General features: G+C 43.8%; 1 protein-coding gene and 1 long non-coding RNA gene across 3 annotated transcripts in view; both read left to right on the forward strand.

Annotated features, from left to right (window-relative positions):
- The window catches only part of LOC142659497 (uncharacterized), a 57262-nt gene extending 52039 nt beyond the window's left edge, over positions 1 to 5223 (forward strand). The window contains exon 3 of the long non-coding RNA XR_012850337.1: positions 5152 to 5223. This is a non-coding gene — a long non-coding RNA (uncharacterized LOC142659497). The remainder of the gene's footprint in view (positions 1 to 5151) is intronic.
- A 1223-nt stretch (positions 5224 to 6446) lies between these two features.
- On the forward strand, positions 6447 to 21348 carry FOXO4 (forkhead box O4). 2 transcript variants are annotated; one of them, XM_075834291.1, is made up of 4 exons: positions 6447 to 7249; positions 18807 to 19560; positions 19690 to 19865; positions 19961 to 21348. In XM_075834291.1, exons 1-3 carry the CDS (start codon positions 6713 to 6715, stop codon positions 19857 to 19859), a joined length of 1461 nt encoding a protein of 486 aa, XP_075690406.1. In that variant the 5' UTR covers positions 6447 to 6712; the 3' UTR covers positions 19860 to 19865; positions 19961 to 21348. The 2 variants fall into 2 exon arrangements, with proteins under 2 accessions (XP_075690406.1, XP_075690405.1); XM_075834290.1 differs by having other exon boundaries at positions 18807 to 19865.
- The last annotated feature ends 2391 nt before the right edge of the window (positions 21349 to 23739 follow it).

The following is a 23739-nucleotide window of genomic DNA, read 5'->3' on the forward strand; positions in this document are numbered from 1 at the left end:
GGGCAAAATGAACGGCTCCCATCCATTACCTCTACTATCTGGCTCTGTACTGCACAGACGCAGTTCAGAGTCACACAGCAGAGAAGCTGTTTGTAGGGAGATAGCAGGCGCCATCATGAAGACCAGCTGCACTGCAGGTAAGGGGTGTGTCTGTCTGTCCCTCTCTCTATCTATCACAGACCCCCGCTCTCGTAGCCCCCGACGAGGGCCCCTCCACCCGACCCCCCCCCCCCCCGACAGATGTATTGTCAGTGTGGACGGTGTGCGGAGCTAAGCTTCTCAGATGTAGGAGGGCTGAGTGTGTGCGTGTGCGTGGCACATGTGGCGTATGCACGGGCGCCGCTGATTCTTCATAGCCGCTTATCAACTGTTTTGAAGAATCAGCGGCAAGCAACCCCCCATACACACACACACACAATTCCCCCTAAACATGCAACTATGCCACACACAACCCCACCCACTGTTCTTTTTTACGCAACACGTTTTTTAAAAACACTTGCGTAAAAAACTAACGGCTCCCTTTCCCATTGATTTAAAAGGTTTTTTAAACCGCGTGTGTAAAACGCGTGTTGTATGTACTTAAAGCGCACTTTACCAACTATGTAAATAAGAAGCGTAAGCAAGCATTTTTTTATGTGGTTTTTGGCACGTAAAATCCGCAAAAAAAAGTGTGTCAAATACACGCCGTGTGAACCTGTCAACTGAAAAGTCATTCACTTCACTTTCATCATTCTAAGGGTATGTTCACACGCAAGGTTTTCAGCCGTTTTTCGGGCCGTAAACGTCCCAAAATACCGGAAGCAGAACGCCTACAAACATCTGCCCTCTGGTTTCAATGGGAAATACGGCGTTCTGTTCCGACGGGGCGTTTTTTACGCGCCCGTTTTCCAAAAACTGCACGTAAAAAGACGCCCGCCAAAAAAGAAGTGCATATCACTTCTTGGGACGTATTTGGAGCCGTTCTTCATTGACTCTATAGAAAAACAGCTCCAAGAACGACCGTAAAAAACGACGCCAAAAACACGAGTTTGATTAAAAAATGGCTGAAAATCAGGAGCTGTTTTCCCTTTGTTTAGTAAGAGTGTGAATAGAGCCGTAGCCTTTTGGTGTGTCCTATAGCTTCTGCCAGCAGCAGAATCGCACCAAAAACGGCAGCAGGACACTGCTTAGCAATTTGAAGACACCTTTTCCTGGCTTGTAGGAGAGGGGGAGATTTTTCGCTATTTTTTGGTCACCTCATCTCCCATAAAAAATGAAATAAAAAGTGATCAAAACGTTGCATGTACCCCAAAATGGTATCATTAAAAACTACAGCTCATCTTGCAAAAAATAATCCCTCATACCACTTAAAATCGACGGAAAAATTAAAAAAAAGTTATGGCTCTCAGAATTTGGCGACACAAAATAAATTTTATTTTTTACACTTAGGTTTTACTTGTAAAAGTAGTAAAATATAGAAAAAAACTATATATATTTGGAATCGCCGTAATCGTATTGACCCACAGAATAAAGTTAACATATTGTTTTAATTGCACAGTGAATTCCGCAAAAACAAAGCGCAAAACACAATGGAGGAATCGCTGTTTTTTACATTTTCTACCCCACAAATAATTTTTTTCCGTTTCCTAGTACATTATATGGCACAATAAATTGTGCTACGAAAAACTACAACTCGTCCCGCAAAAATCAAGCCCTCATAGGACTATATCAACGTAAAAATAAAAAGAAGTTATGGATTTTTGAAGGTGGGGAGGAAAAACGAAAATGAAAATCTGAAAAATGGCTGCGGCGGGAAGGGGTTAACGTACTGGAATATATCTATATGCCAGTACATTAGCCTGTGTACGGATAGTACACAGGCAGTTGTTAGGACATACCTAACTATGCCCTAACAACAGGAAATATGGTTCGACAGCCCAAGGTCCTTCAATGGACCCTGGGCTATCTGCCCATATATGGTATGTCCCTCAATCGCGTCACAGGGATTCCTGTAATGCTATCCAAGGGGCATCCCCCTTTTCATTTCCCCCTGAATGCTGCAGTCCGCTGTGTTCGCAGCATTCAGGAGAATAGCGGCAGAGATGAGAGGGTTCTCTCATCTCCACCGTTATAGAGCGGGGCTGCAACTATGTAATACAGCCATTGCCCCGCTCCTGACATTAAGTGCGTGCGCGGTCAGCCTGAGGTGATACGGCCGGCGCTGCACTAATGAGCGGTGGTTCAGGCACCGAAGACAGAACATGGGGGTGTTTTGTAGTGCTCCCGCCATATTCCGTCTTCAGTGCAGCGCTGGCAGCATCGCATCATCCTGACGACGTGCAGTTGTCAGGACTCAGGAGCGGGACAATTGCTGTATTACACAGCCGCAGCCCCGCTCTCATACATTCATGTGTTACAATACTGAGCTGTGCAGCCGCACAGCTTCGTATCGAAATACATGAAATCACGGTATCAAACCGTTTGGGGGTGCACGGTATCGAAACAGTATTGAAGTTTCGATGCATCGTGTATCCCTATCTGTGTCCTCTGCCAAAAATAAAGGTCTTGCACCATTATCTGATGAATGGTCAGAATCTAGTTCCCCCTCTTCCTGATGGATATCAGAGTCCGACATTTCCTGCGGGATAGATCTAGAAGTGGAAGACATGGGAGATGGTGGGCGGCTCTGAGACAGCGCTGTATCCACCCCTCTCGTATCGTACTTCTGATATTTTGTAGAAGTGACAGGGACACGCTCACAACTTTCTCCAAACATTTTTGACATAGCGATTTCTTATGTGTGGTAGGAAGCGATTTTTTGAAAATTCCGCACATCTTAATAGGTTGGATCATTTGAATTCCCTCTTTACCTCCCTGAAAAGTAAACATATATAAAAGTTTTTTCAGTCAAATATCTTGATGCTTTGCAGAGGGAGGGTGGTTATAGAAAAATATAACCACATTCTTACCGGTCTAGGGGCTCTGGTTGGGTCAGCAAACTCTGCACGGGATATCTTGGCTGAACTCAATGAATTCAGCAAGTAGCAGCCCTGAAATAACTCACAACTACTTCCCAGATCAAAACAAAGGAATGGTTTTAACCCCTTAGTGACCAGCCCATTTTAGGCCCTAATGACCAAGCTATTTTATTAGTTTTTCTATAGTCGCATTCAAAGAGCTATAACTTTTTTATTTTTTCTTCTACATAGCTGTATGAGGACTTGTTTTTTGCGGGATTAGATGTACTTTTTAATAGCACCATTTTTGGTTCCATATAATTTTTTAATTAACTTTTATTAACTTTTTTTTGGGGGGGGGGGATTTATAAAAAAAAACTGAAATTCCGCCATTGTTCTATGCGTTTTTAAATTGACGCCGTTCACTGTGCGACGTAAACAACATGTTACCTTTATTCTATGGGTTGGTACGATTACGGCGATACCACATATATAGAGGTTTTTTATGTTTTACGACTTTTGCACAATAAAAACACTTTTGAACTAAAATTATTTGTTTTTGCATCGTTGCTTTCCAAGAGCCGTAACTTTTTTATTTTTCCATCAATGTAGTGATTTTTTTGGGCTTGTTTTCTGCGGGACGAGACTTAGTTTTGATTGGTACTGTTTTAGGGTGCATGGGACTTATTGATTCATTTTTATTATGACTTTTTTGGGGGGCAACGGAAAAAATTGCAATTTCGCCATTGTCTTTTGCGGGTTTTTTACGGTGTTCACCTTGCGGTTTAAATTACATATTAACTTTATTAATGGAGTCATTACGGTCGTGGCGATACCATATATGTGTACTTTTATTGTTTTTTTACACTTACACTTTTATGGAAAAAAAATTGATTTATTTTTTTACTGTCATTTTTATTATTAATCTTTATTTCACATTTATTATTTCACTAGTCCCACTAGGGGACTTTACTATGCGATCTTCAGATCGCTGCTATAATGCTCTGCTATACTTCGTATACCAGAGCATTATTGCCTGTCAGTGTAAATCTGACAGGCAATCTGTTAGGACGTGCCTCCGGCGCGTCCTAACAGGCATATGTCCAGGGCAGACCTGGAGGCTTTCATCAAGCCCCCGGCTGCCATGACACCCCTTCGGAGACCCGCGATAGCATTCGCGGGCCGTCGATGAGTGACAGAGGGAGCTCACTCCCTCTGTAAACAAAGTTAAATGCCGCGGTTGTATTTGACGGCGGCATTTAACGGGTTAAACAGCCGCGATCGAAGTAAACTTCGATCGCGGGCGTTGGAGCAGGAGCTCAGCTGTCATCAGAGCCCCGGCTCCAGCCTGCATGGGAGACCCGTGCAGGACTTAGACTAGGCTCACGTGAAAAGGCGTCAGCCTAGCCTAATACCCCTTAGTGACGAACGTGAAAAGGCGTATTGTTGGTCACTAAGGGGTTAAAAGAGATTTTGGCGCCAAAAATTTTGAAAATGTCAAACTCTGTACCTTCAAGAAGCTGGCTAAGTCTCGCGCATGTGCACTAAGCAGTTCCGGATGCAGGAGACGCCGGCACCATGTGCAGTAAGGGATTTCCTTGCCCAAGGGAAATTCCTGAGTCTAGTGCTGCCAGCGCTGACCCCCGTTACCTGGAGGAGACATGCCCGGGGCTGCCCACACTGCAGGACTTATGTCAAGGAGCTAGAGAGGAAGCAGCATCTGCCGCTCTGAGCCCAGTTCTCTGCCCCATCCTCCCTGCCGAAACACCGCTCGTTGGTCCAGGGAAAGAGACAAGACCAGGGCGCCTGATGAAAAGAACCTACTGATCCCACGGAGCAACGTTCGGATCCTGCTTCCCGTGTCCAAAGGGGCAGGAAACAACTGGAGAGGGTAAGGAGGAGGGGGAATTTAAACTGCTTCCTGTTTCCGGTCCCTTGGAGGCGGGAAATCCCTCCCGGTGGTGCTGTCGAGGTGGTGTAGGGGGAAATCAAATCTCATCCATACGATTCAGAAATACGAATTTTATTCTGCAGCATGTCAATTGTATTTGCGTAAATGCTGCTTATTTGTTGCAGGTTTTCCCCATTAAATTCAATGAGGAAGTAAAACACGCAACCAATAGCAGTTGTTGCATTTTTTTTGCAGCTGTTTCGAAGCGATTCTGCCGCAAAAAACTAAACTCATACTTACCCAGAAGTCTTTTTCTTCCTCCAGGCCGGCCTCCTGGGATTTTTCAGCAAGCCTCGCACTGGACCGCTGCTGCTGGAACATGTCTTTTGAAACGGTCTCCCACGCTGCATCTTTCTTGATGCGATCATGGTACGCATTGGCCCTGGTGTCCCATAGCTCCGGCCTCTCCTTTACCAAGGTTATACGTTTTTGATCATCAATGGACTTTGGCATGACTTTTTTTTTTCTTTTAACAGCGCTCAGGATAGAACAATCTGCCGCCAACTTCTCCATGCTGGTCTGCAAGCACTTCCTGTTTCGTTTTTTTTTCACCCAATTTCCATAGAAAACTGTGCGTGAAAAACGCACAGCACAGATGTGTGCTGTCCGCTATTATTTACGCAACCGACACACTACGTGTAAAATCATGCATGCCTGAATAGCCCTATTGATTTGCATGCGTCCGTGTGCAGTCAGTCATTTCAACGGACAGCAAACTGACATAAAACACGCTCATCTGAGCCCTTAGCATTTTGCGGTGTCCTATAGCTGCCGTGATCAGCACATTCTACCACTGTAAAATCACTCTCAAAATGGAGACAATGCTTAGCAATTTGAAGACACCTATTCCTGGCTTGTAGCCAAAAATAGGGAGGCAGCGATTCTCGAGTAGTGATTTACAGCAGCTGTAAGTCAGGTCTCTTTGCCGGATTCACTCTGCTGTAATTCTGGGAAGGGCTCCCCCCTGGTGGCCAACACAGAAAAACGTAAATTTAATTTTTAATACCTCCCAAATTGTTGAAGAAAAAGAAATATATAAAAATAGGTAACTTGCTAAAAAAAAAATCTGCGACACATCAACTTTAAACATGACTACAGGCATATGCCTTAGAAGTTACCCAACATGACCCCACAGTACGAAAGGTCTCCCCCACAGACGTGACTCCAGTGCACCCTACAATTACATTATGCCAGAGCACGGACAGTGCCTTACAACCACCGTGCGCGTAAGAAAACAACCTTCCTCTTGTCTGAGGCAGAGCCACGTAGTTTGAGAATGTCACGTGACCTACTGACGTCAGGATGTCTTTTCATAGCATTTACCATTACATTATGCCAGAGCGCGAAAAGTGCCGATAATCGCAGCCGCATACAGAAACTCACCATGTGCCTCCAGCGTGCAACGCAACAGCATTCCTCGCCGCAAAATAAGCCCGCGCCTGATGCAGAGCCACGTAATTTGAGATTATCACGTGACTTCGGAATGTCACGTGACCTACTGACGTCAGGAGGTCCTTTCCGCGCATAATATTTAGACTTTACCGCGCATGCGCCCTAGTTCCTCCGCAGCCCATGGTAAACAGAGACGTCAGCTAGAAGTTTTGTGGCGTCCAAAACAAAAGGGAAAGTGACATTTACCGCACGGAACCGGCGTAGATACTTCCAGAGCCATAGGAAAGAGCTTAGGGATACACGGGAACTGGCTGACGGACGCAGCGTCTGGACATGATCGCCTAACGAGCGTGTGGTGGTAGCAGCAGGAGAAGTACTAGTGAGAGCGCCCACCTGGCCGCCGCCGCCACACACCTGCGTCTTGCCCGTGTATATGCAGGCAGCATGGCTTGTGCGGGCTGAACATTCACCGGTGTGTGCAGAGCTTGAAGCGAACCTGGTAAAAAAAAAAGAGTGTGCGCAGGGCCCCAGCGAGCATCACAGGCCTCCAGAAATCCCAGCTATGGAGGGAGCCGAGGCGTCACCCGTGGACATTGACCCTGACTTCGAGCCTCAGTCAAGACCTAGGTCGTGCACATGGCCCCTTCCCAGGCCTGAGTTCTCTGTAGTGCAGACCGCTGCCCCCTCAGAGGAGAGCAGAACAGACCCCACTGATGCTCCCTCTCTCCTGCCGGCCGAGGCTGAAGACCGAGTCCTTTCTGATGGACTGGTGGGCGCAGGAGCGACTCCCCGGAAAGGGGGATCTAGGAGGAATGCCTGGGGCAACCAGTCCTATGCGGAACTTATCTCCCAGGCCATAGAGAGCACTCAAGACAAGAGACTGACCTTGTCACAGATCTATGAGTGGATGGTGAAAACTATCCCCTACTTCAAAGACAAGGGAGACAGCAACAGTTCAGCAGGCTGGAAGGTAATGGGGTGCACCTCACCTTCTCACAATCCCAGTACCCCAATCCCAGTGTGTGGCCAGTAGTCTCCACAGGTTGTTGTGTCCATGGTGATGACGGTGGAGGGATTACCGACCCCCTACAGTGAAATAAATGCTAGAATAAGGAACCAGCAAGGATGTAGTCGTGGTCTTTAACCTCTTGAAGCACCAGGACTACGCTACGTCATGGTGCGGGTTCACGGGCTGAGCCCGCCTCGTACGCTGCGAGTGTCAGCTGTGTATCATAGCTGACACCTCGCACTAATGGCCAGGAACATAGAGAACTCTGATCCTGGCTGTATAACCACTAAGAAGCCGCAGTCCATAGTGACCGCAGTATCTAAGCCGTTAGAAAGAGGGAGGGGCCTCCAACCGCCTATCGCCCCCTCCCCCTACAAGATGCGATTTGGGGTGCCGATGGTAACCGGGGCAGATAAATAATGACAAGACACTGTAATACGTTAGTATTACATCTGACGATCGCTGGTTCAAATCCCCTCTGGGAACTAATAAAAGATGTTATAAATAGTTACTTTTTATTGTACACTACTAAAAACTAAGTTAAAAAAGAATCCCTTTTCCGCTCTTTCTTCTAAAGTAATATTAACAAAATTGGTGTTGACGTGTCCATAAAGGTCTGAACTATTACAACGGAACATTCTTTAACAGGCACTGTGAACGCCGAAAAAATAATAATAATGAAACCACCAGAAATGCTTTTTTTTTTTTTTGGTCACCTTCGCTCTAAGCCCTCACACCACTCAATCGCTGAGGAAATAAAGTTATGGCTTTCGGGCCCCATGTACACGACCGTAAATATCGTCCGTAATTATGAACCCTTTCACTTCTATTGTCCACGGACACCTTCCCGTTTATTTCCAGGAAAGTGTCTGGGCCATAGAAGTGTACCGCAAAAGATAGCACATGTCCTATCGTTTTGTTTTTTACGGGTCGTGCTCCCATGCTTTATTACGGGCATTGGCGTGTGCATGAGGCCTGAGAATTTTTTTAACAAAGTTTTTTCTTTGTAAAAACAGTAAAACCTTAAAAAACAAACAAATGTATAACTATAGTATCGCCGTAATCATATTGACCAGCAGAATAAAGTTATGTTGTCGTTTTTACCACAAAGCGAAAGACATCAGTTTTTTCCAATTCCTTCCCACAAATTTTTTTTGTTCAGTTTCCCAGTACATTATATGATACTTTTAAATGGTGCCAATAGAAACCACAATGCCCCCCGCAAAAAAACAAGCCCTCACGCCGCTCTATTGACGGAAAAATAAAAATGTTACGGCTCTTGGAAGGAGGGAAGTAAAAAACTAAAATGAAAAAATGGCTGCGGCACCACAGGGTTAACTACAATTGACTTCAGATTTTTCATGTAGGATAATGTGATCAGAATCATTTCCCACGAGGAACTAGTTTATTTCTATTGAAATAGGATGAACGGTCCAAAATCAGAAGCTTAGTCTAAGGGTATGTTCACACGTAGAGTCAAAAACGTCTCAAAATACGGAGCTGTTTTCAAGGGAAAACAGCCTCTGATTTTCAGACGTTTTTTTGAGCTACTCGCGATTTTCACGGCGTTTGTTACGGCCGTTTTTGGAGCTGTTTTCATTGGAGTCTATAAGAAAATGGCTCCAAAAACGTCCCAAGAAGTGTCCTGCACTTCTTTTGACGAGGCTGTAATTTTACGAGCCGTCTTTTGACAGCAACGCGTAAAATGACAGGTCGTTGGCACAGTACATCGTAAAGCCCATTGAAAGTAATGGGCAGATGTTTGCCGACGTATTGGAGCCGTTTTTTCAGACGTAATTCGAGGCGTAAAACGCCTCCATTACGTCTGAAAATAGGTCGTGTGAACCCAGCCGTATCGTGGCCAGATCCGCGTGTCTATGGCCTGTTCTTGACATTATAAAACCCAATTGAACGCCTGGCAATTAACAATATGCTTCCCACTTGTAGCTATTTCTAAAATACTTTCCTGTATGTAAGGCATAAAAAATAAATAAAACTGGGAGCCAGGAGGATTTTTTCAGTGGCCAGGCAATGAGCACTTTCTTAGTAGGGATGTCACGCTACCAGAATTTGGACTTCGATACCGATACTTTGTGTAGTATTGCGATTTCGATACCAAAACGATACTTTGCCAACAGTAATAAAAAAAAAAAAAAAGTTCTTCCATTTTCTGATGTGAGGCGCGAGGTGTGATGATGAATTTTTAATGTGCCTCACATTAATAGTAATTAACCCCATCATGTTTCTCAGTCATAATGGGTTAATGTGAGGCACATGATGGGGATAGTTACTATTAATGTGAGGCACATGGATGTTAAATCCATCACACCTCGTGCCTCACAATAAGTGCTAGAAAGCAGTTTTTATTTTTTTACATCGTACACATCATAAATGATGCAAAATAATTGTTGTGCAGGTTATTACGGCCACGCCAATACTGAATGTGTAGATTTTATGTATTGAGACTTATTTTAATGTTTATTGTAAAAAAAAAAAGTATTTTTTTAAAATTACTTTGTTTTTACTTTATTTTTAAACTTTAATGTAGTGGCATATATCTCTATTACAGTATATTAGCCTGTGTACTGATAGTACACAGGCAGTTGTTAGGGCATACTTGGGTATGCCCTAACAGGAGATATGGTAGGACAGCCCTGGGGTCCTTCAATGGACCGTGTGCTGTCTGCCCATATATGGTATGTCCCTCAATCGCGTCACAGGAATTCCCTGTGACGCAATCCAAAGGGGAACACCCCTTCTCATTTTCCCCTGAATGCTGCAGTCAGCTGTGATGGCAGCATTCACGGGAATAACGGCGGAGATGAGAGGTTTCTCTGATCTCTGCCGTTATAGAGCGGGGCTGCGGCTGTGTAATACAGTCATTGCCCCGCTCCTGACAGGAAGTGCGGGCGCGGTCAGCATGAGGTGATTCAGCCAGCGCTGCACTAATGAGCGCAGGCACTGAAGACACAACATGGGGGTGTTTTGCAGTTCGCCCGACATGTTCTGTTTTCAGTGCAGCGATGGCCGCATCGCATCATCCTGGCCACGCGCACATGCTAGGACTCAGAAGCGGGGGAAATGACTGTATTACACAGCCGCAGCCCCGCTCTCATACATTCATGTGTTACAATACTGAGCTGTGCAGCCACACCGCTAAGTATCGAAATACATGAAATAACGGTATCGAACCGTTTGGGGATGCAAAGTATCGAAACCATATTGAAATTTCGATGCATCATGCATCCCTAGAGCAGACACAAACTGACACAGAGGGAAACCAGAGGTTTCCGTTTCCATCACCATTGATTTCAATGGTAACGGAGCCGGTGTCCGTGGTTTCCATTTGTGTCTTTTGTACACTGGATCCGTCGTTTTGGCGGAAGCAATAGCATAGTCGACTACGCTATTGTTTCCGGCAAAACAACAGATCCGGTGCACAAAAGACACAAAAGGAAAGCACGGGCACCGGCTCCATCACCATTGAAATCAATGGTGACGAGGTGTTAGTGGTATATTTTGAAGCCTTCCACCGCAGGACTTGATATTTTCTATACTCTACAAGAATTTGTAATCAATCACTGGAATAGGACTAGAGTTTCGTTTAAAATGTAACCTTTACTCGTAACATATTTAAAAAAGTGTGCAAAACAAATGACACACCAGGACAAGACTGTTTACAAAAAAAATCTTCCTTATCATAATGGTGATGTAATGCTCCATGCAATAAATGTCAATTTTATATTGGTGATATTAACATTTCTTTGCAGAGTGTAAAAGATGCTCCAAATTATTTCAATGTATGTGAGTAGTCTATTTCCCAGAAGGATAAATGTTAATCTCTGTGGGGTAATGACCCCTCCTACCCGTTCCGTAGTTTGTTAGAGTCCTGTTCCGTTCCTATGGCTGGGGACTGGGAAACCTCACTTGTTTCTTTTTTGTATAATTAGGCAATCAATCCTTGCCTTCTCCCGACGCGTTTCCTTGTGGCCAGAATTCCTCAGGGGAGATAAGGCCAGATAACCTCCCTGACAGGAGGCACAGATTAAAGAGGCTCTGTCACCAGATTTTCAAACCCCTATTTAATGGCAGGAAGGAGGTGGAGGGAACAAGTGAGCCCTAATCTACCCACCGCCCTGTCCCTGCCTACTTGCAACGACCCGCCCTAGGCGACTGGGTACAACTTGGCGGCGGTCCCTACGCTGTCTAAGTGCAAGGGAGTACAAACAGGGAACACGCAAGGGAAGGGGCAGTAGCCCACGGAACGCCGCAAGGAAACGGAGCGGTGAATGAGTCAGTCAGGATCAGGATGTAGTGGAGTATACCAACGAGAGCATGGAGCAGGAAGCAAGCCAGGGGCAAAGCGAAGCAGGATAAGCGGAACTGAAGCAAGGCAGAAGCACGGCAGAAGCAGGCTGGAGCAAGGCAGCAGTGGGGCCAGGAATCCAAGAAGAATAATAAGCACTGAGGAAGAGAACACGGCAGGTATAAATGGACAGGGGGCGGAGCTAACTCCGACTGACCAGGCCGCGATAGGCTCTCCCACTCCTGAGCCTGCCACCCTGGTTGGTGGGAGCCGGTGTCAGTCTAAGAGGTCTGGCCTCAGGTGTCGACTGATTAATCCCGGGAGTATACACAGACGTAGTACCTGGCAGATCCTTTACACCCTATCTCCTATTTCAGCAGATTGGCGCTGCAATGTAGATAACAGTAACGTTTTTTGTTTTTTTTTTCAAAAACGAGCATTTTTGGCCAAGTTATGACCATTTTTATATTTATGCAAATGAGCCTTATGTACAACTGGGCGTGTTTAAAGTTCTGTCCAACTGGGCGTGTATTGTGTGTGTAACATCTGGGCGTTTTTACTTTTTTTACTAGCTGGGCGTTGTGAATAGAAGTGTATGATGCTGACGAATCAGCATCATCCACTTCTCTTCGTTACCACCCAGCTTCTGGCAGTTCACAGACACACAGCGTGTCCTCGCTCATCCGACGCAATGAAGTTCCTGTGGGAGGAAGTGAGTGACGTCACAGCGTGATCTCGCGAGGACACGCTGTGTGTCTGTGCACTGCCAGAAGCTGGGTGGTAACGAAGAGAAGTGGATGATGCTGATTCGTCAGCATCATACACTTCTATTCACAACGCCCAGCTAGTAAAACAAGTAAAAACGCCCAGATGTAACGAACACAATACACGCCCAGTTGGACATAACCTTAAACACGCCCAGTTGTACATAAGAAAGGCTCATTTGCATAAATATAAAAATGGTCATAACTTGGCCAAAAATGCTCGTTTTAAAAAAAAAAACAAAAAAAAAAACGTTAGTGTTATCTACATTGCAGCGCCGATCTGCTGCAATACGAGATAGGGGTTTGAAAATCTGGTGGAGCTGGAGCTGTTTTAAAGTTTCGTTCTTCTGCAGTGGCAGGGATTCCTCATAGCACTTGTTTCCCCGTGCTGGAGTAAACGCTAGTTCCGGCGTATGACGTCCTCCTTTTTTTGTAAACAGTCTTGTCCTGGTGTGTCATTTGTTTTGCACACTTTTTTAAATATGTTACGAGTAAAGGTTACATTTTAAACGAAACTCTAGTCCTATTCCAGTGATTGAATCAATGGTGATGGAAACGGAAACCTCTGGTTTCCGTCGGGGTCAGTTTGTGTCTGCCCAAGGTCCCGTTCTGACGGAAACCTTTGGCGGAACGTCAGAACGGGACCCAACACACATGTGAACAGAGCCTAACTATGCTACCAAAATCGAAATGTTCTTTTAGACTTTCCATCAAACAGCGATTATAAAAAAAATAAAGTATTATTCCAAAACCGTAGGAATACACCAAGGAATTTCCGCATGCAAATTATATTGGGGATTGTATAGGTATGTAAGTTAATTCCCCTACACAAACTTTAAGGCTGTGTTCACATGTCACGGTCAAAATGCTATTTTTTTGTCATGATTTAATAACAAAAACTTTCGGGAAAGCGGCTCCATTTGGCCGAGATTCTGTAAAAATCTAGGTAAAAAAAAATAATTTATGCAAATTGTGAGCACGTCCTAACCATTGTGAATAATCTAAAAACCCTAAACCTAATCGAATGCGTTAACTAATTTTTGATATTTTTATTTTTTTGGGTTCAACTAGTTGAAAACTGTACATAGCGTCAGTGGGTGAAAATTTTATTTTCTGACTGATGGGAATCTTTTTCATATAGCTATAAGACATTCTTTTAGTGATCGTTATTGCTTTGACTGTAGCGGTTATCGCAATGGAAGTGGTCAGTGGATTTTACACTAAACCTCAGGTACAGACAGAAAAGGAACAGTGTAAAATATATACATTATATTGCTGTTTGTGTGTGATGCGAGTGCTTGGATCAGGACGTTGGTGAAAGTGCGGGTCGTGGAGTCAATAAACGGTCTACTTAGGTGCAGAGGGGTGAATAGATGAGCTACTGATCATCTTCTCACTTCTTTTCTGAAATAAAAAAGACCTCCCATATGTGATAGCAAGTATGCTCTCTAATTGATAAGGGGGGGGGGGGTGATAACGTTAGCAAAAGTTTGTTACCCCTCTACATGGGGTTATGTACAGCTATACAGGATCAGATATCCTCCTCCAGCATGCTGCCAGCACGTCCGTCCCTTGCTGGCCCCTCCTGTTCTCCACACGGGGCTGAAGTGAGAGCAGCAAATCTCACGTCAACCTGCTCTAACACACAATCCTTGCTTTAAAACAAGACCTAGATTGCAGCTCTAGATAGAGCTTTTACAGTCAAGGACGTATCAGAAAGTGTCTTCATTCCAAACTGTATGAGTTGCGTTCCTTGGCAGGGAAAGGGTTAAAGGATTTATCTTTGTGTCTCTCACCAATTTCTTTCCTTCATTCTTATGTGTGTAGTCCCAAGAAGCTTACACTTGTTCAATTTATTTATGCGCGTTTTAGAGGCATTGTAATAAATGCTACAGTTCAACACAGAAAAAACAAAAGACACAGTATGTATTAACATACTACACAAGAATAACACCTGCTGGTATGTATTCGGGACTGTTCATATCACCATTCGTTTCCACTGAAAGGTTCCGTCGGAGGTTTCAGTTGGGTTAACCCCTCAGTGGAAAGTCAAACGAAAACCTCCGCTTCCGTTTCCCTCACCATTGAACTCCATGGTGAGGGAAACCTAGCTAATGGTTGACTGTGCTATTGATTCCGTCCAAACGTCCTACTGCTTGTAGGTAGTGCCACACAGCCCCCCTGTAGGTAGTGCCTCACAGCCCCCCCTGTAGGTAGTGCCACACAGCCCCCCCTGTAGGTAGTGCCACACAGCCCCCCTGTAGGTAGTGCCTCACAGCCCCCCCTGTAGGTAGTGCCACACAGCCCCCCCTGTAGGTAGTGCCACACAGCCCCCCCTGTAGGTAGTGCCACACAGCCCCCCCTGTAGGTAGTGCCACACAGCACCCTTTTACATAGCACCCCCCCTACCTTTCTATAGATAGCGCCACTGTAGGGGACCGTTCAAGGGAAAGTCCCTGATTTCATTGTCCATGTATGGACAGTGAAGTCAGGGACTTCTCCTGGAACGGAAACACCAGCCACAGCGCCGGGGATTCCGCTTCAGAAGTCCCTGATGTCACTATGTCCATATATGGACAGTGAAGTCAGGGACTTCTCCTGGAGCGGAATCACCAATCCCCGGCCAAAGCTTTGCCGAAGCTGTGGCCGGGGATTGGGGATTCCGCTCGAACAGGGAGCAAAAAAATACCCTCCTCCTCCTCACATGCACTTTGCACTAGGAGGAGGAGAGAGCGAGCGACGGAAGACACGGCCTTCACTCTGAACACATTTAAGTGATGGCCGTGTATTACCCGGCCCCATAGACTTCTATAGGAGCCGGGCTGCCGGGAAAACGGCCGAATATAGGACAGGTCCCATATTTTGACGACCCGGTTTCCCAGGCCGTCAAAAAAATCGGTCGTGTGAATAGCCCCATTTGTGGTCTATTGTTCCTACTGTGGCCTTGTGACGGCCGTTTTTTGAAACCCTGTCGTGTGAATAGGGTCTTAGAATTTTTATTATGTTATTGCAAACATATTTGTTAATAAACGGTCATTGCCTATATTAATTCTGTTCTCCAGGAGACTATTTTCACTTTTTTTAGTGGCCTGGCAATAAGAAGAACTTTAATAGACCTTTCTAAGATTTCTAAGCACATTAGCTACCTGGTTCCTTGGGTTTTCCGAAGTTTGATGCACATACATTTGAAGGGGTTGTCCCACGATTAAATATCCTATCCATTGTATAGATAAAAGAAAGAAAATAAATATTATGCTGTTAAAAAAATTATCCATTGATGTTATGACTTTTTTGCTTACATTGTATGGCACCAGCTGGTTTTCAAAGTGTATAGCAATGTGTATGTCCACCTCATGAGCTAAGTGCTGGTGGATATTCATTCTCATCACTCTCCCTACAGCCAGGTCTCTACATAGTGATCCTCTGTTCACTGCAGATAGAAATAGCTTTCTGCCCTGCTTGTCAGGCAAGGAGCAGAGACTCTGCAGTATGGCAGTATAGCTGTGGAGAGTCTTTCATCTCAGCTTGTCAGGACTGTAACGCTCTGCATTCTGACATCTGATTTGAACCCTGCACATGCTCACGGCCGTCACATGGCAGTTTTCAGAGCATTAAAGTTCTATTGTTCTATTCACATGGCCGTTTTTTTAACGGGCCGTGAATATTGGCCGTCAAAAAATAGGACATGTCCTATTTTTGGCCGTTTTCACGGCCAGACAACTCCCATAGAAGTCAATGTATCAGTTTTTCACGGGCCGTTAAAAAAACGGCTGTGTGAATACACCCATAGAACTCTATTGTTCTTAAAATGTCTGTGTGACGGCCGTTTTTCACTGTCGTGTGAATGTAGCCTAAGGTTTTGTGCATATAGCAGCTTTACACTGCATTTGGCATATGCACTGTGTATGGTCCCTGCACTTACGCTGATCGTTTCCATAGCACCCTATTTACCTGACATGGCAAAAAAGCGTCCCTTTTCTATCTTTCTGGCTGGTATCCGTCAGAATACCTTTTTTGTTGTAACTATATAAGAAAACGTAATCTGCTGCGCTTTCCTATACAGGGTTACTCCGCAAAAAAGTATACCGTAATGGTGACTTATGCCACTGTATTACTCCCGATGTATACCTGCAACAGATGGTTTAAACGCAATGTTTGCAGAGACTAAGGCCCCATGCCCACTTCAGTTTTTTCCTTCAGGGTGCTAGCCGTTTTTCTGACGGCTAGCACACTGACCCATTCATTTCAATGGGGCCATGCACACTTCAGTTTTTTTGACGGTCCCGTTGCTCCGTTCCGTTCCAAAGTAGAGCATGTCCTACTTTGGTCCGAGATTCCGTGACCGTGAGGCCCATGCAAGTCAATGAGGCCGTCAAAAAAACTGAAGGCACACGGAAGGCAATCGTGTGCCGTCCGTGTGTGACGGAGCCGTTGCCTAGCAACAGCCGGGCGGGCAGAAAAACATAACAGAAATATTACACTAATCGGCAGCCACTTGTCTCTATCAATCACTGATAGAGAAAAGAGGCTGCTGATTAAAAATAAAATAAAAATCAGTTCATACGTACCCGGTCGTTGTCTTGGTGACGAGTCCCTCTTCTTCCTCCAGTCCGACATTCCTTTCTGACACGGCAGCCTGTGATTGGTTGCAGAGGCGGTCACGTGGGATGAAGCGTCATCCCTAGAGGCCGGCCTTCTGACGTCATCCTGACGTGCGCGACCGCCACTACAGCCTGTGATTGGCTGCAGCGGCGACATGGATGAAACGTCATCACTGGAGGCCGGACAGGAGGAAAGTAAGTATAAAAATTTTTTTTTTTTTTTTTTTTTATTACATTAAAATTGTATTATCCGAGCGCCGAGCATGGTACTGTCCAGGGTGCTGAAAGAGTTACCGCCGATCAGTGCAGCCCATTAACTCTTTCAGCACCCCGGACAGTGGAATGCACGGCGCACGGAAACACGGAGTGCACACCGGAGTGCACACGGCCGCTAAAACAGCCACACGGATCCGTCACAAACGGCCGTGAAAAATGTGTCGGAAGTGTGCATGAGGATTTGGGCAACTGTTCTGGGCAATTTTTTCATTTTAGAAATTAGATCTATATTTTATTGAAGTGTCACTTTTTTGTTTCAGGTGAATTTTCAGAATAAGCCGTCTATTGTGTGTACATGAGAAATCATGCCATTTCTGAAACTATACGATTTGAGTCTTCATCTCTAATTGTCATTTGTCCCTGAGCTCCACTCAAGCGGGGGCAGATTAGCTGCTATTATGATGTCTCCCATACACAACACACGTTGAGAAGAGGGAATCCTGCTCCCTTATCTCTCACACAGATTCTGAAACCGTAGCAAAATAGAGGACATTATAGAAAAGTAATGAGCTGTGTTACTGAGAATCCAGCATTAGGGTGAGGAACAGTTCATACGTTAAGGATTTTGTTAGGGCTTCGGCACAGAATCTGCATCTAAATCCGAACAGTCAGCAATGTATGTGAATGGGATTTTTGTATACCCCATTCACACACCCGAAAATATCTGCGTGGAATAATGAATTTGCTGCAGATTTTGAGAAATAGATTATCAGCTGCATAACTGTGTATGAACATAGCCTTACTAGAATCAGCAGCAGTGTTTGTGTGTCTCTATGCCTCTGTCTCTACAGCAGCCTCCTCCCCTCTCCTTAGACATCTATTGTCAGCAGCTATAATCTGGTCCATCAGGGATGTTGATAATCCTTTTCAACACGCATGTGCATGGATTTTAAGGGTGAATTGAAAATGAGTGATCCATGCATAGAGCAAGCGAGAGGTGGGGGGGGGGGGAAGGTGTCTGATAAGTGAAGAAAAAGGCATTTGTTTTCTGTAAGGAGAAATATTGCGTTTCTAATCTAGGCTTGTATGATTGGTTTATGGAAATTACAGCTACTCTTTAAATTAAACTATATCTTATCAAAGGCTGGAGAAATTGTCGTATTTTCGTAATAATGCTTGTTTTATTTCGGGATGACTTTTTTTCTATTCAGTTGCAGCCATGCAAAAGAAAGTGCAGCAATATTGGTTGTCACTTTTGAATTGGCTTCTCAGCAACTGATAGAAAATGTGACTGGTATTGAAATAACACGATAATAAAATGACAGATTAGTAGCTACTAATCGAAAAGTAGAAAACAAGATAATTGGACTTGCTGTTGTCACTGTTGCATAAATGGCTGCTGCAGCAGAATCGAGAAATAGCAATATCTCTGAAAGTAAAAGAAATATATTTTCGAAACTTTAAACATTGCTCTGTATTCTAACTTACTAATATATGGCCAACGTCCAGAACTAGTCAAAATATTTAACAGGATTTTTTTCCCCTCTTGCGTTTGCATTTCTGTTTTGTAAACACCTGTGGCCCACCCATATTCCCTCCAGTAATTTGATGTGCTTTTTTTCTTTATGCAGAATTCAATCCGTCATAACCTATCTCTGCACAGCAAGTTTATTAAGGTGCACAATGAAGCAACCGGTAAAAGCTCTTGGTGGATGCTGAACCCGGAGGGTGGCAAAAGCGGTAAAGCGCCACGTAGGAGAGCAGCATCCATGGACAACAGCAGCAAGCTTGCAAAAGTGCGAAATAAAGTTTCTAAGAAAAAGGCTCAAGGTTCTGGAGAGTCGACTGCAGGAAGCCCTGGTTCGCAACTCCCAAAATGGCCTGGCAGTCCTTCACGCAGTGGTGATGATCCTGATGTGTGGACCAGTTTTCGACCACGCACAGGTTCCAATGCAAGTAATCTCAGCGTTCGCCTATCCCCTATTTTGACAGAACCTGATGATGTTGTTGATGAAGAGCTCCACACTTCACTCAGCTTCTCAAACAGTGTACCCCCAACTGTCTCAGAGGAACTGGAGCTTATTGACAGCTTAACAATGCTTTCTTCTGGAGCACCACTTCCTGTGCCACAGCCTTTAATACAAGGAACGCCCAATTTCTCAATACATCCACCACAAACTCTAACTTTTGGTAACTCTCTGTTCAACCCAACTGATGCTTCTTCTGTGCGTGGCCCTTCTGGACACTTTCAACGACCTCAGACTCTGGAAGCCCTTTTGACCTCCGATTCTCCTCCACCTAGTAATGTTATGATGACACAGGTTGATCCTGTCCTTGGGCAGAGCGGAGGACAGAATCTATTAATATTGGGAGGTCAGAGTAAAGGTAGGACACCCGAGCGACCAACTGTTTCTTTTAATGCTATGGTGCCTCCTAACACTCTTACAATGATCGGGCTTCCTCCAGCCTCTTCTATGCCATCTCCTAAACCAAATTCCTTTGGTGCCGTTTCAGAACGTCTTCCTACAGATTTGGACATGGACATGATCCTTGAGAATTTGGAATGTGACATGGAATACATAATAAACAATGAGTTGATGGATGAAGGTGGTCTGGATTTCAACTTTGAGCCCATACATCCTGGCACTAACCAGAGCAACAACCATAGCTGGGTCCCCAGTTAAGGACAGGTATAGTAGTACATGGAGGCTTGACTGCACCAGGAAGCTGTGCAATATGGTAACAAAATAGTTATCTATATAACACTTCTTTTTCTTTTGTGTAGATCCAGTGGAAGGCTTCGCTTTGTAATGGATCCTGTGAAGAGTACTGGCATCATGGACACAATGTGCAGAAATAGCAAGACCTTTGACTAAGCACTCCAGCCAATAGCACTATATAATGCCTCAAAATAGCACTGTACACATGTTCACCTGGCTGACATGCATTGCGTATGCTATGGATTGAGAGTGTTCTCCACTCTGCCATTCCTGAGGTTGTAAAATATATTGCCTGCCATATGGCTTGCTTGGCAGTGCCATATTTACAAATGCAGGAACGGAATTACCAGAAACATAGATCATAATTCAGCATAAAATATGTTTGCAAACTGTGGTGGATGTATATTAAGATTGTGTATTCTTGCCTGAGGTAAACCAACAATGCTCACAACTTTTCAGATTAACTAAACAGGTTATTGAATCTTGAGTAGGTATTACAGAACTATGACCCTGGTCACTGAGTTTTCACCAGCATCTAGTTAAAGAACAATTTCTTGCAGACTGTACAGTTTCCTAACTGTTGCCCTCCTGTTTTATGCTATATGTAATATTTTACATATAGGTTATACTTAGCTGCGTACAGGAAGGTGCAGGCACCAAAACAAATCTTGTCTACCCTAACAATAGGAATATATCTCCGAAATTAATTATTAAAATGAAAAGCCACATTTTTGTACTAATTTTGTAGTTCTCAGAAGAGGGTACTTTGTAACTTGTTAAAACACTAAAGATACAAATGTGGATAAGGGGTCAAACTGTCCAGTCATTAGATACTTTTATTGCAGCAGTGTCTTTTTTTTTTTTTGCTTCTTTATTTTTGCTTCGCTGTTTCGATTGGCTTATTTTAACCCTTTTCCCGACACAATCCTCATATGGATGCCATATTTTATCTTTTAAGTCCAACTACGTTTAAAATGAGGCGCGTGGTTATATTTTTTTTATATTTTCTTCAAGGATTGGCTTTATCTAAATGGCACTACTTTTTTATCATCCTATTTTGAGAGCTACAAAACATACATTGCCAACAGTTGTTCTGCTGGTTAATCAGCTCTTTTTAATACCACAATAAAAATCTATTTTCTTAAGAGCCGCCTTCTATTCATAGTTGCCTTACATGTACCCCAAAGAAATGACAAAAGGGCTCTCATGAGGCCACACCAGATGTCTAGATGTCACTGTTTTTTATATTGTAAACTATGATATTCATGCAAAGATCATGTTTTTGTAAAGTTTGTGCTTTATTAAGGTATGTTTTGAAGCTGTGGATATCCATTTAAAATGTTTGTCCATTTTAATGATGCATTGAAATAGCCTGTTATTCATGAGAATAGAATCTTGAGATACAAAGGCCTCTGTTAAATTCTACAGCAGGGCTGCCTGTGTTTTTTTTTTTTTTTTTAAAACCATTTATTTTCTAAGTTTAAGGCAAAATTTGTTTCATGAACTATACGTCCCATCTTGCTTCGCTGCACCAAAGATCTTGTTTAAAAACACTAAAATGTATCCGTTTTTATCGGATCTAAGATGAATAGAAACCATGCAGCCATAGTAAAAGAAGGATTTCTCTTTAAATCAAGTTTACATATTTTTTCATTGCTGCTCCTTTTGTAGCGCCATACTTAAAAGTAAATATATGCAAAAAAACGTGCTCAAGATTTGTAAGCATTTTCATAGAACAGATTTTGTAATCCACCTTGATTTTCTAATTGATTTTAGTATGAATAACAATTTTTTATAAAATAGTTGTAACAATGCTGCAATTACTGCATATATTTTAATCCTAAAAGTAAAAAGAAAGTTTTTAAATTTACAAAATATATTTAAACTTCTAAAAAAAGCTGGAGGGTCTGCTAAAAGGTATGTTTTAAAAAATATATATCGAAGGTGTGTGTGATGTAATGATGCATGAGAAATCTGTCGATTAGCAGATCTTACCTTTCAATAAGTATAGATTTGATACTTAAAGTGTAGCTAAATATTTGACAAACTTCTTACATGTCATAGTGACATGTCAGAAGTTTGAATTGGTGGGGGTCCGAACACTGAGACCTCCACCAATAGCGAGAACGAAGCAGCTGAAGCGCTTGTGTGAGCGCTCAGCCGCTTCGTGTCTGTTCGGCTGCTTCCGGAAATAAATGTATCCATGTACGGACTCCATAGAAAGTCTGATTCTGTACACCGATACATCGGCCTTCTGGAAAAAGCCGAACATACAGGAAGCGGCTGAGCGCTAACACGAGAACTTCAGCTGCTTCGTTCTAGAGAATGGTGGGGGTCTCAGTGCTCGGACCCCCACCAATCCAAACTTCTGACATGTCACTATGACATGTCAGAAGTTAGTCAAATGTTTAGCTACCCTTTAAACCAGTATCATAACAGCTATTGGAATGACATTAGTAACGAACTGTTTAATGATAACCAGCTTCCCTAGTTATTTTTTCAAGGTTGATCAGTAAAACTTAATTTATTGTTATTGTAGTGAAAAATCAAAGGGGTTTTCCAGAAAACCCCTTTAAGATGGCCCTGTGTGGCCAGACATAACTCACCTATTAAATCCCCTGCCACTGAGGTGCTGATGCTCCGGTTGTCCCCGCCAGTCTTTGTTGACTTTCCTGCAGCAATGATGTCGTTCTTCAACGTTACTACAGCAGTCATGTCTATGAACGACCACCAAAGCATGGGCGCTGGAGCGCCAGGGGATTTAATAAGTGTGTTATCTTTTTGGTTTATTTTACCACATTTCCTTCAGCCAGTTTGTGGTGTTATTCTCTTGGACTACCCTTTTAAAGAGTATTCCCAACCCAACAATATATCTATGGGATTAACCCAGTTCTTCCCTTGGTTTCCACTTTCTAGTAGAAAAGGGAGGGATTGAAGCATCTCTATATCGACTGCATCTACAGGTCTGTTGATTTGTGCAATATATGCCTCTACAGCTTTCATAAAATACCGAAAGTTGCAGTTTTGCTAGAGCTTCAGAAGCATGGTTGCTGTCCTAGATATACACTATATGGACAAAAGTATTGGGAAACACCTCGTAATCATTGAATTAAGGTGTTTTATTCAGTCTCATTGCCACAGGTGTATAAAATCCAGCACCTAGTCATGCGGTCTGCCTTTACTAACATTTGTGAAAGAACGGGTCGTTCTAAAAAAGCTCACTGAATTCTAGCGTGGTACTGTAATAGGATGGCACCGCTGCAGCAAGTCAGGTAGTGAGGTTTCTTCCCTCCTACATATTCTACGATCAACTGTGGGTGGTATTATTGTAAAGTGGAAGCGTTTAGGAACCACTGCAACTCAGACACAAAGTGGCAGACCATAAAAAGATACAGAGCGGTTTAGCTGAGTGAGGCGCATAGTGCATAAAAGGCACCAAAGCTCTGCTGACTCCTGCAGGGTTTCAAACCTCCTATGGCACGAACATCAGCCCAAAAACTGTGCTCCAAGAGCTTCATGGCATGGGTTTCCATGGCCAAACAGCTACTTGCAAACTTTACATCACCAAAGCACGATGCTACGCATCGGATGGAGTGGCGTAAAGCACACTGCCACTGGACTCTGAAGCAGTGGAAATTAGTTCTGTGTAGTGACAAATGTCTGATGGACGAGTCTGGGTTTAGTGAATGCCAGAAGAACGTTACCTGCCTGACTGCATTGTGCCAACTGTAGAGTTTGGTGGAGGAGGGATAATGCTATAGGGTTGTTTTTCAGGAGTTGGCCTAGGCCCCTTAGTTCCAGTGCAGAAAAATATTACTGCTTCAGCATATCAAGATATTTCAGA

Source organism: Rhinoderma darwinii, chromosome 8 (genome assembly GCF_050947455.1).
Source record: "Rhinoderma darwinii isolate aRhiDar2 chromosome 8, aRhiDar2.hap1, whole genome shotgun sequence".
Taxonomy (NCBI): Eukaryota; Metazoa; Chordata; class Amphibia; order Anura; family Rhinodermatidae; genus Rhinoderma; species Rhinoderma darwinii.

Bases quoted from the DNA above. Each gene is read 5' to 3' on its own strand.
- FOXO4 (XM_075834290.1), top strand. From the start codon at position 6,713: ATGCAGGCAGCATGGCTTGTGCGGGCTGAACATTCACCGGTGTGTGCA. The intron at 7,250-18,806 runs GTAATGGGGTGC...TTCTTTATGCAG, and splicing joins ACAGTTCAGCAGGCTGGAAG to AATTCAATCCGTCATAACCT.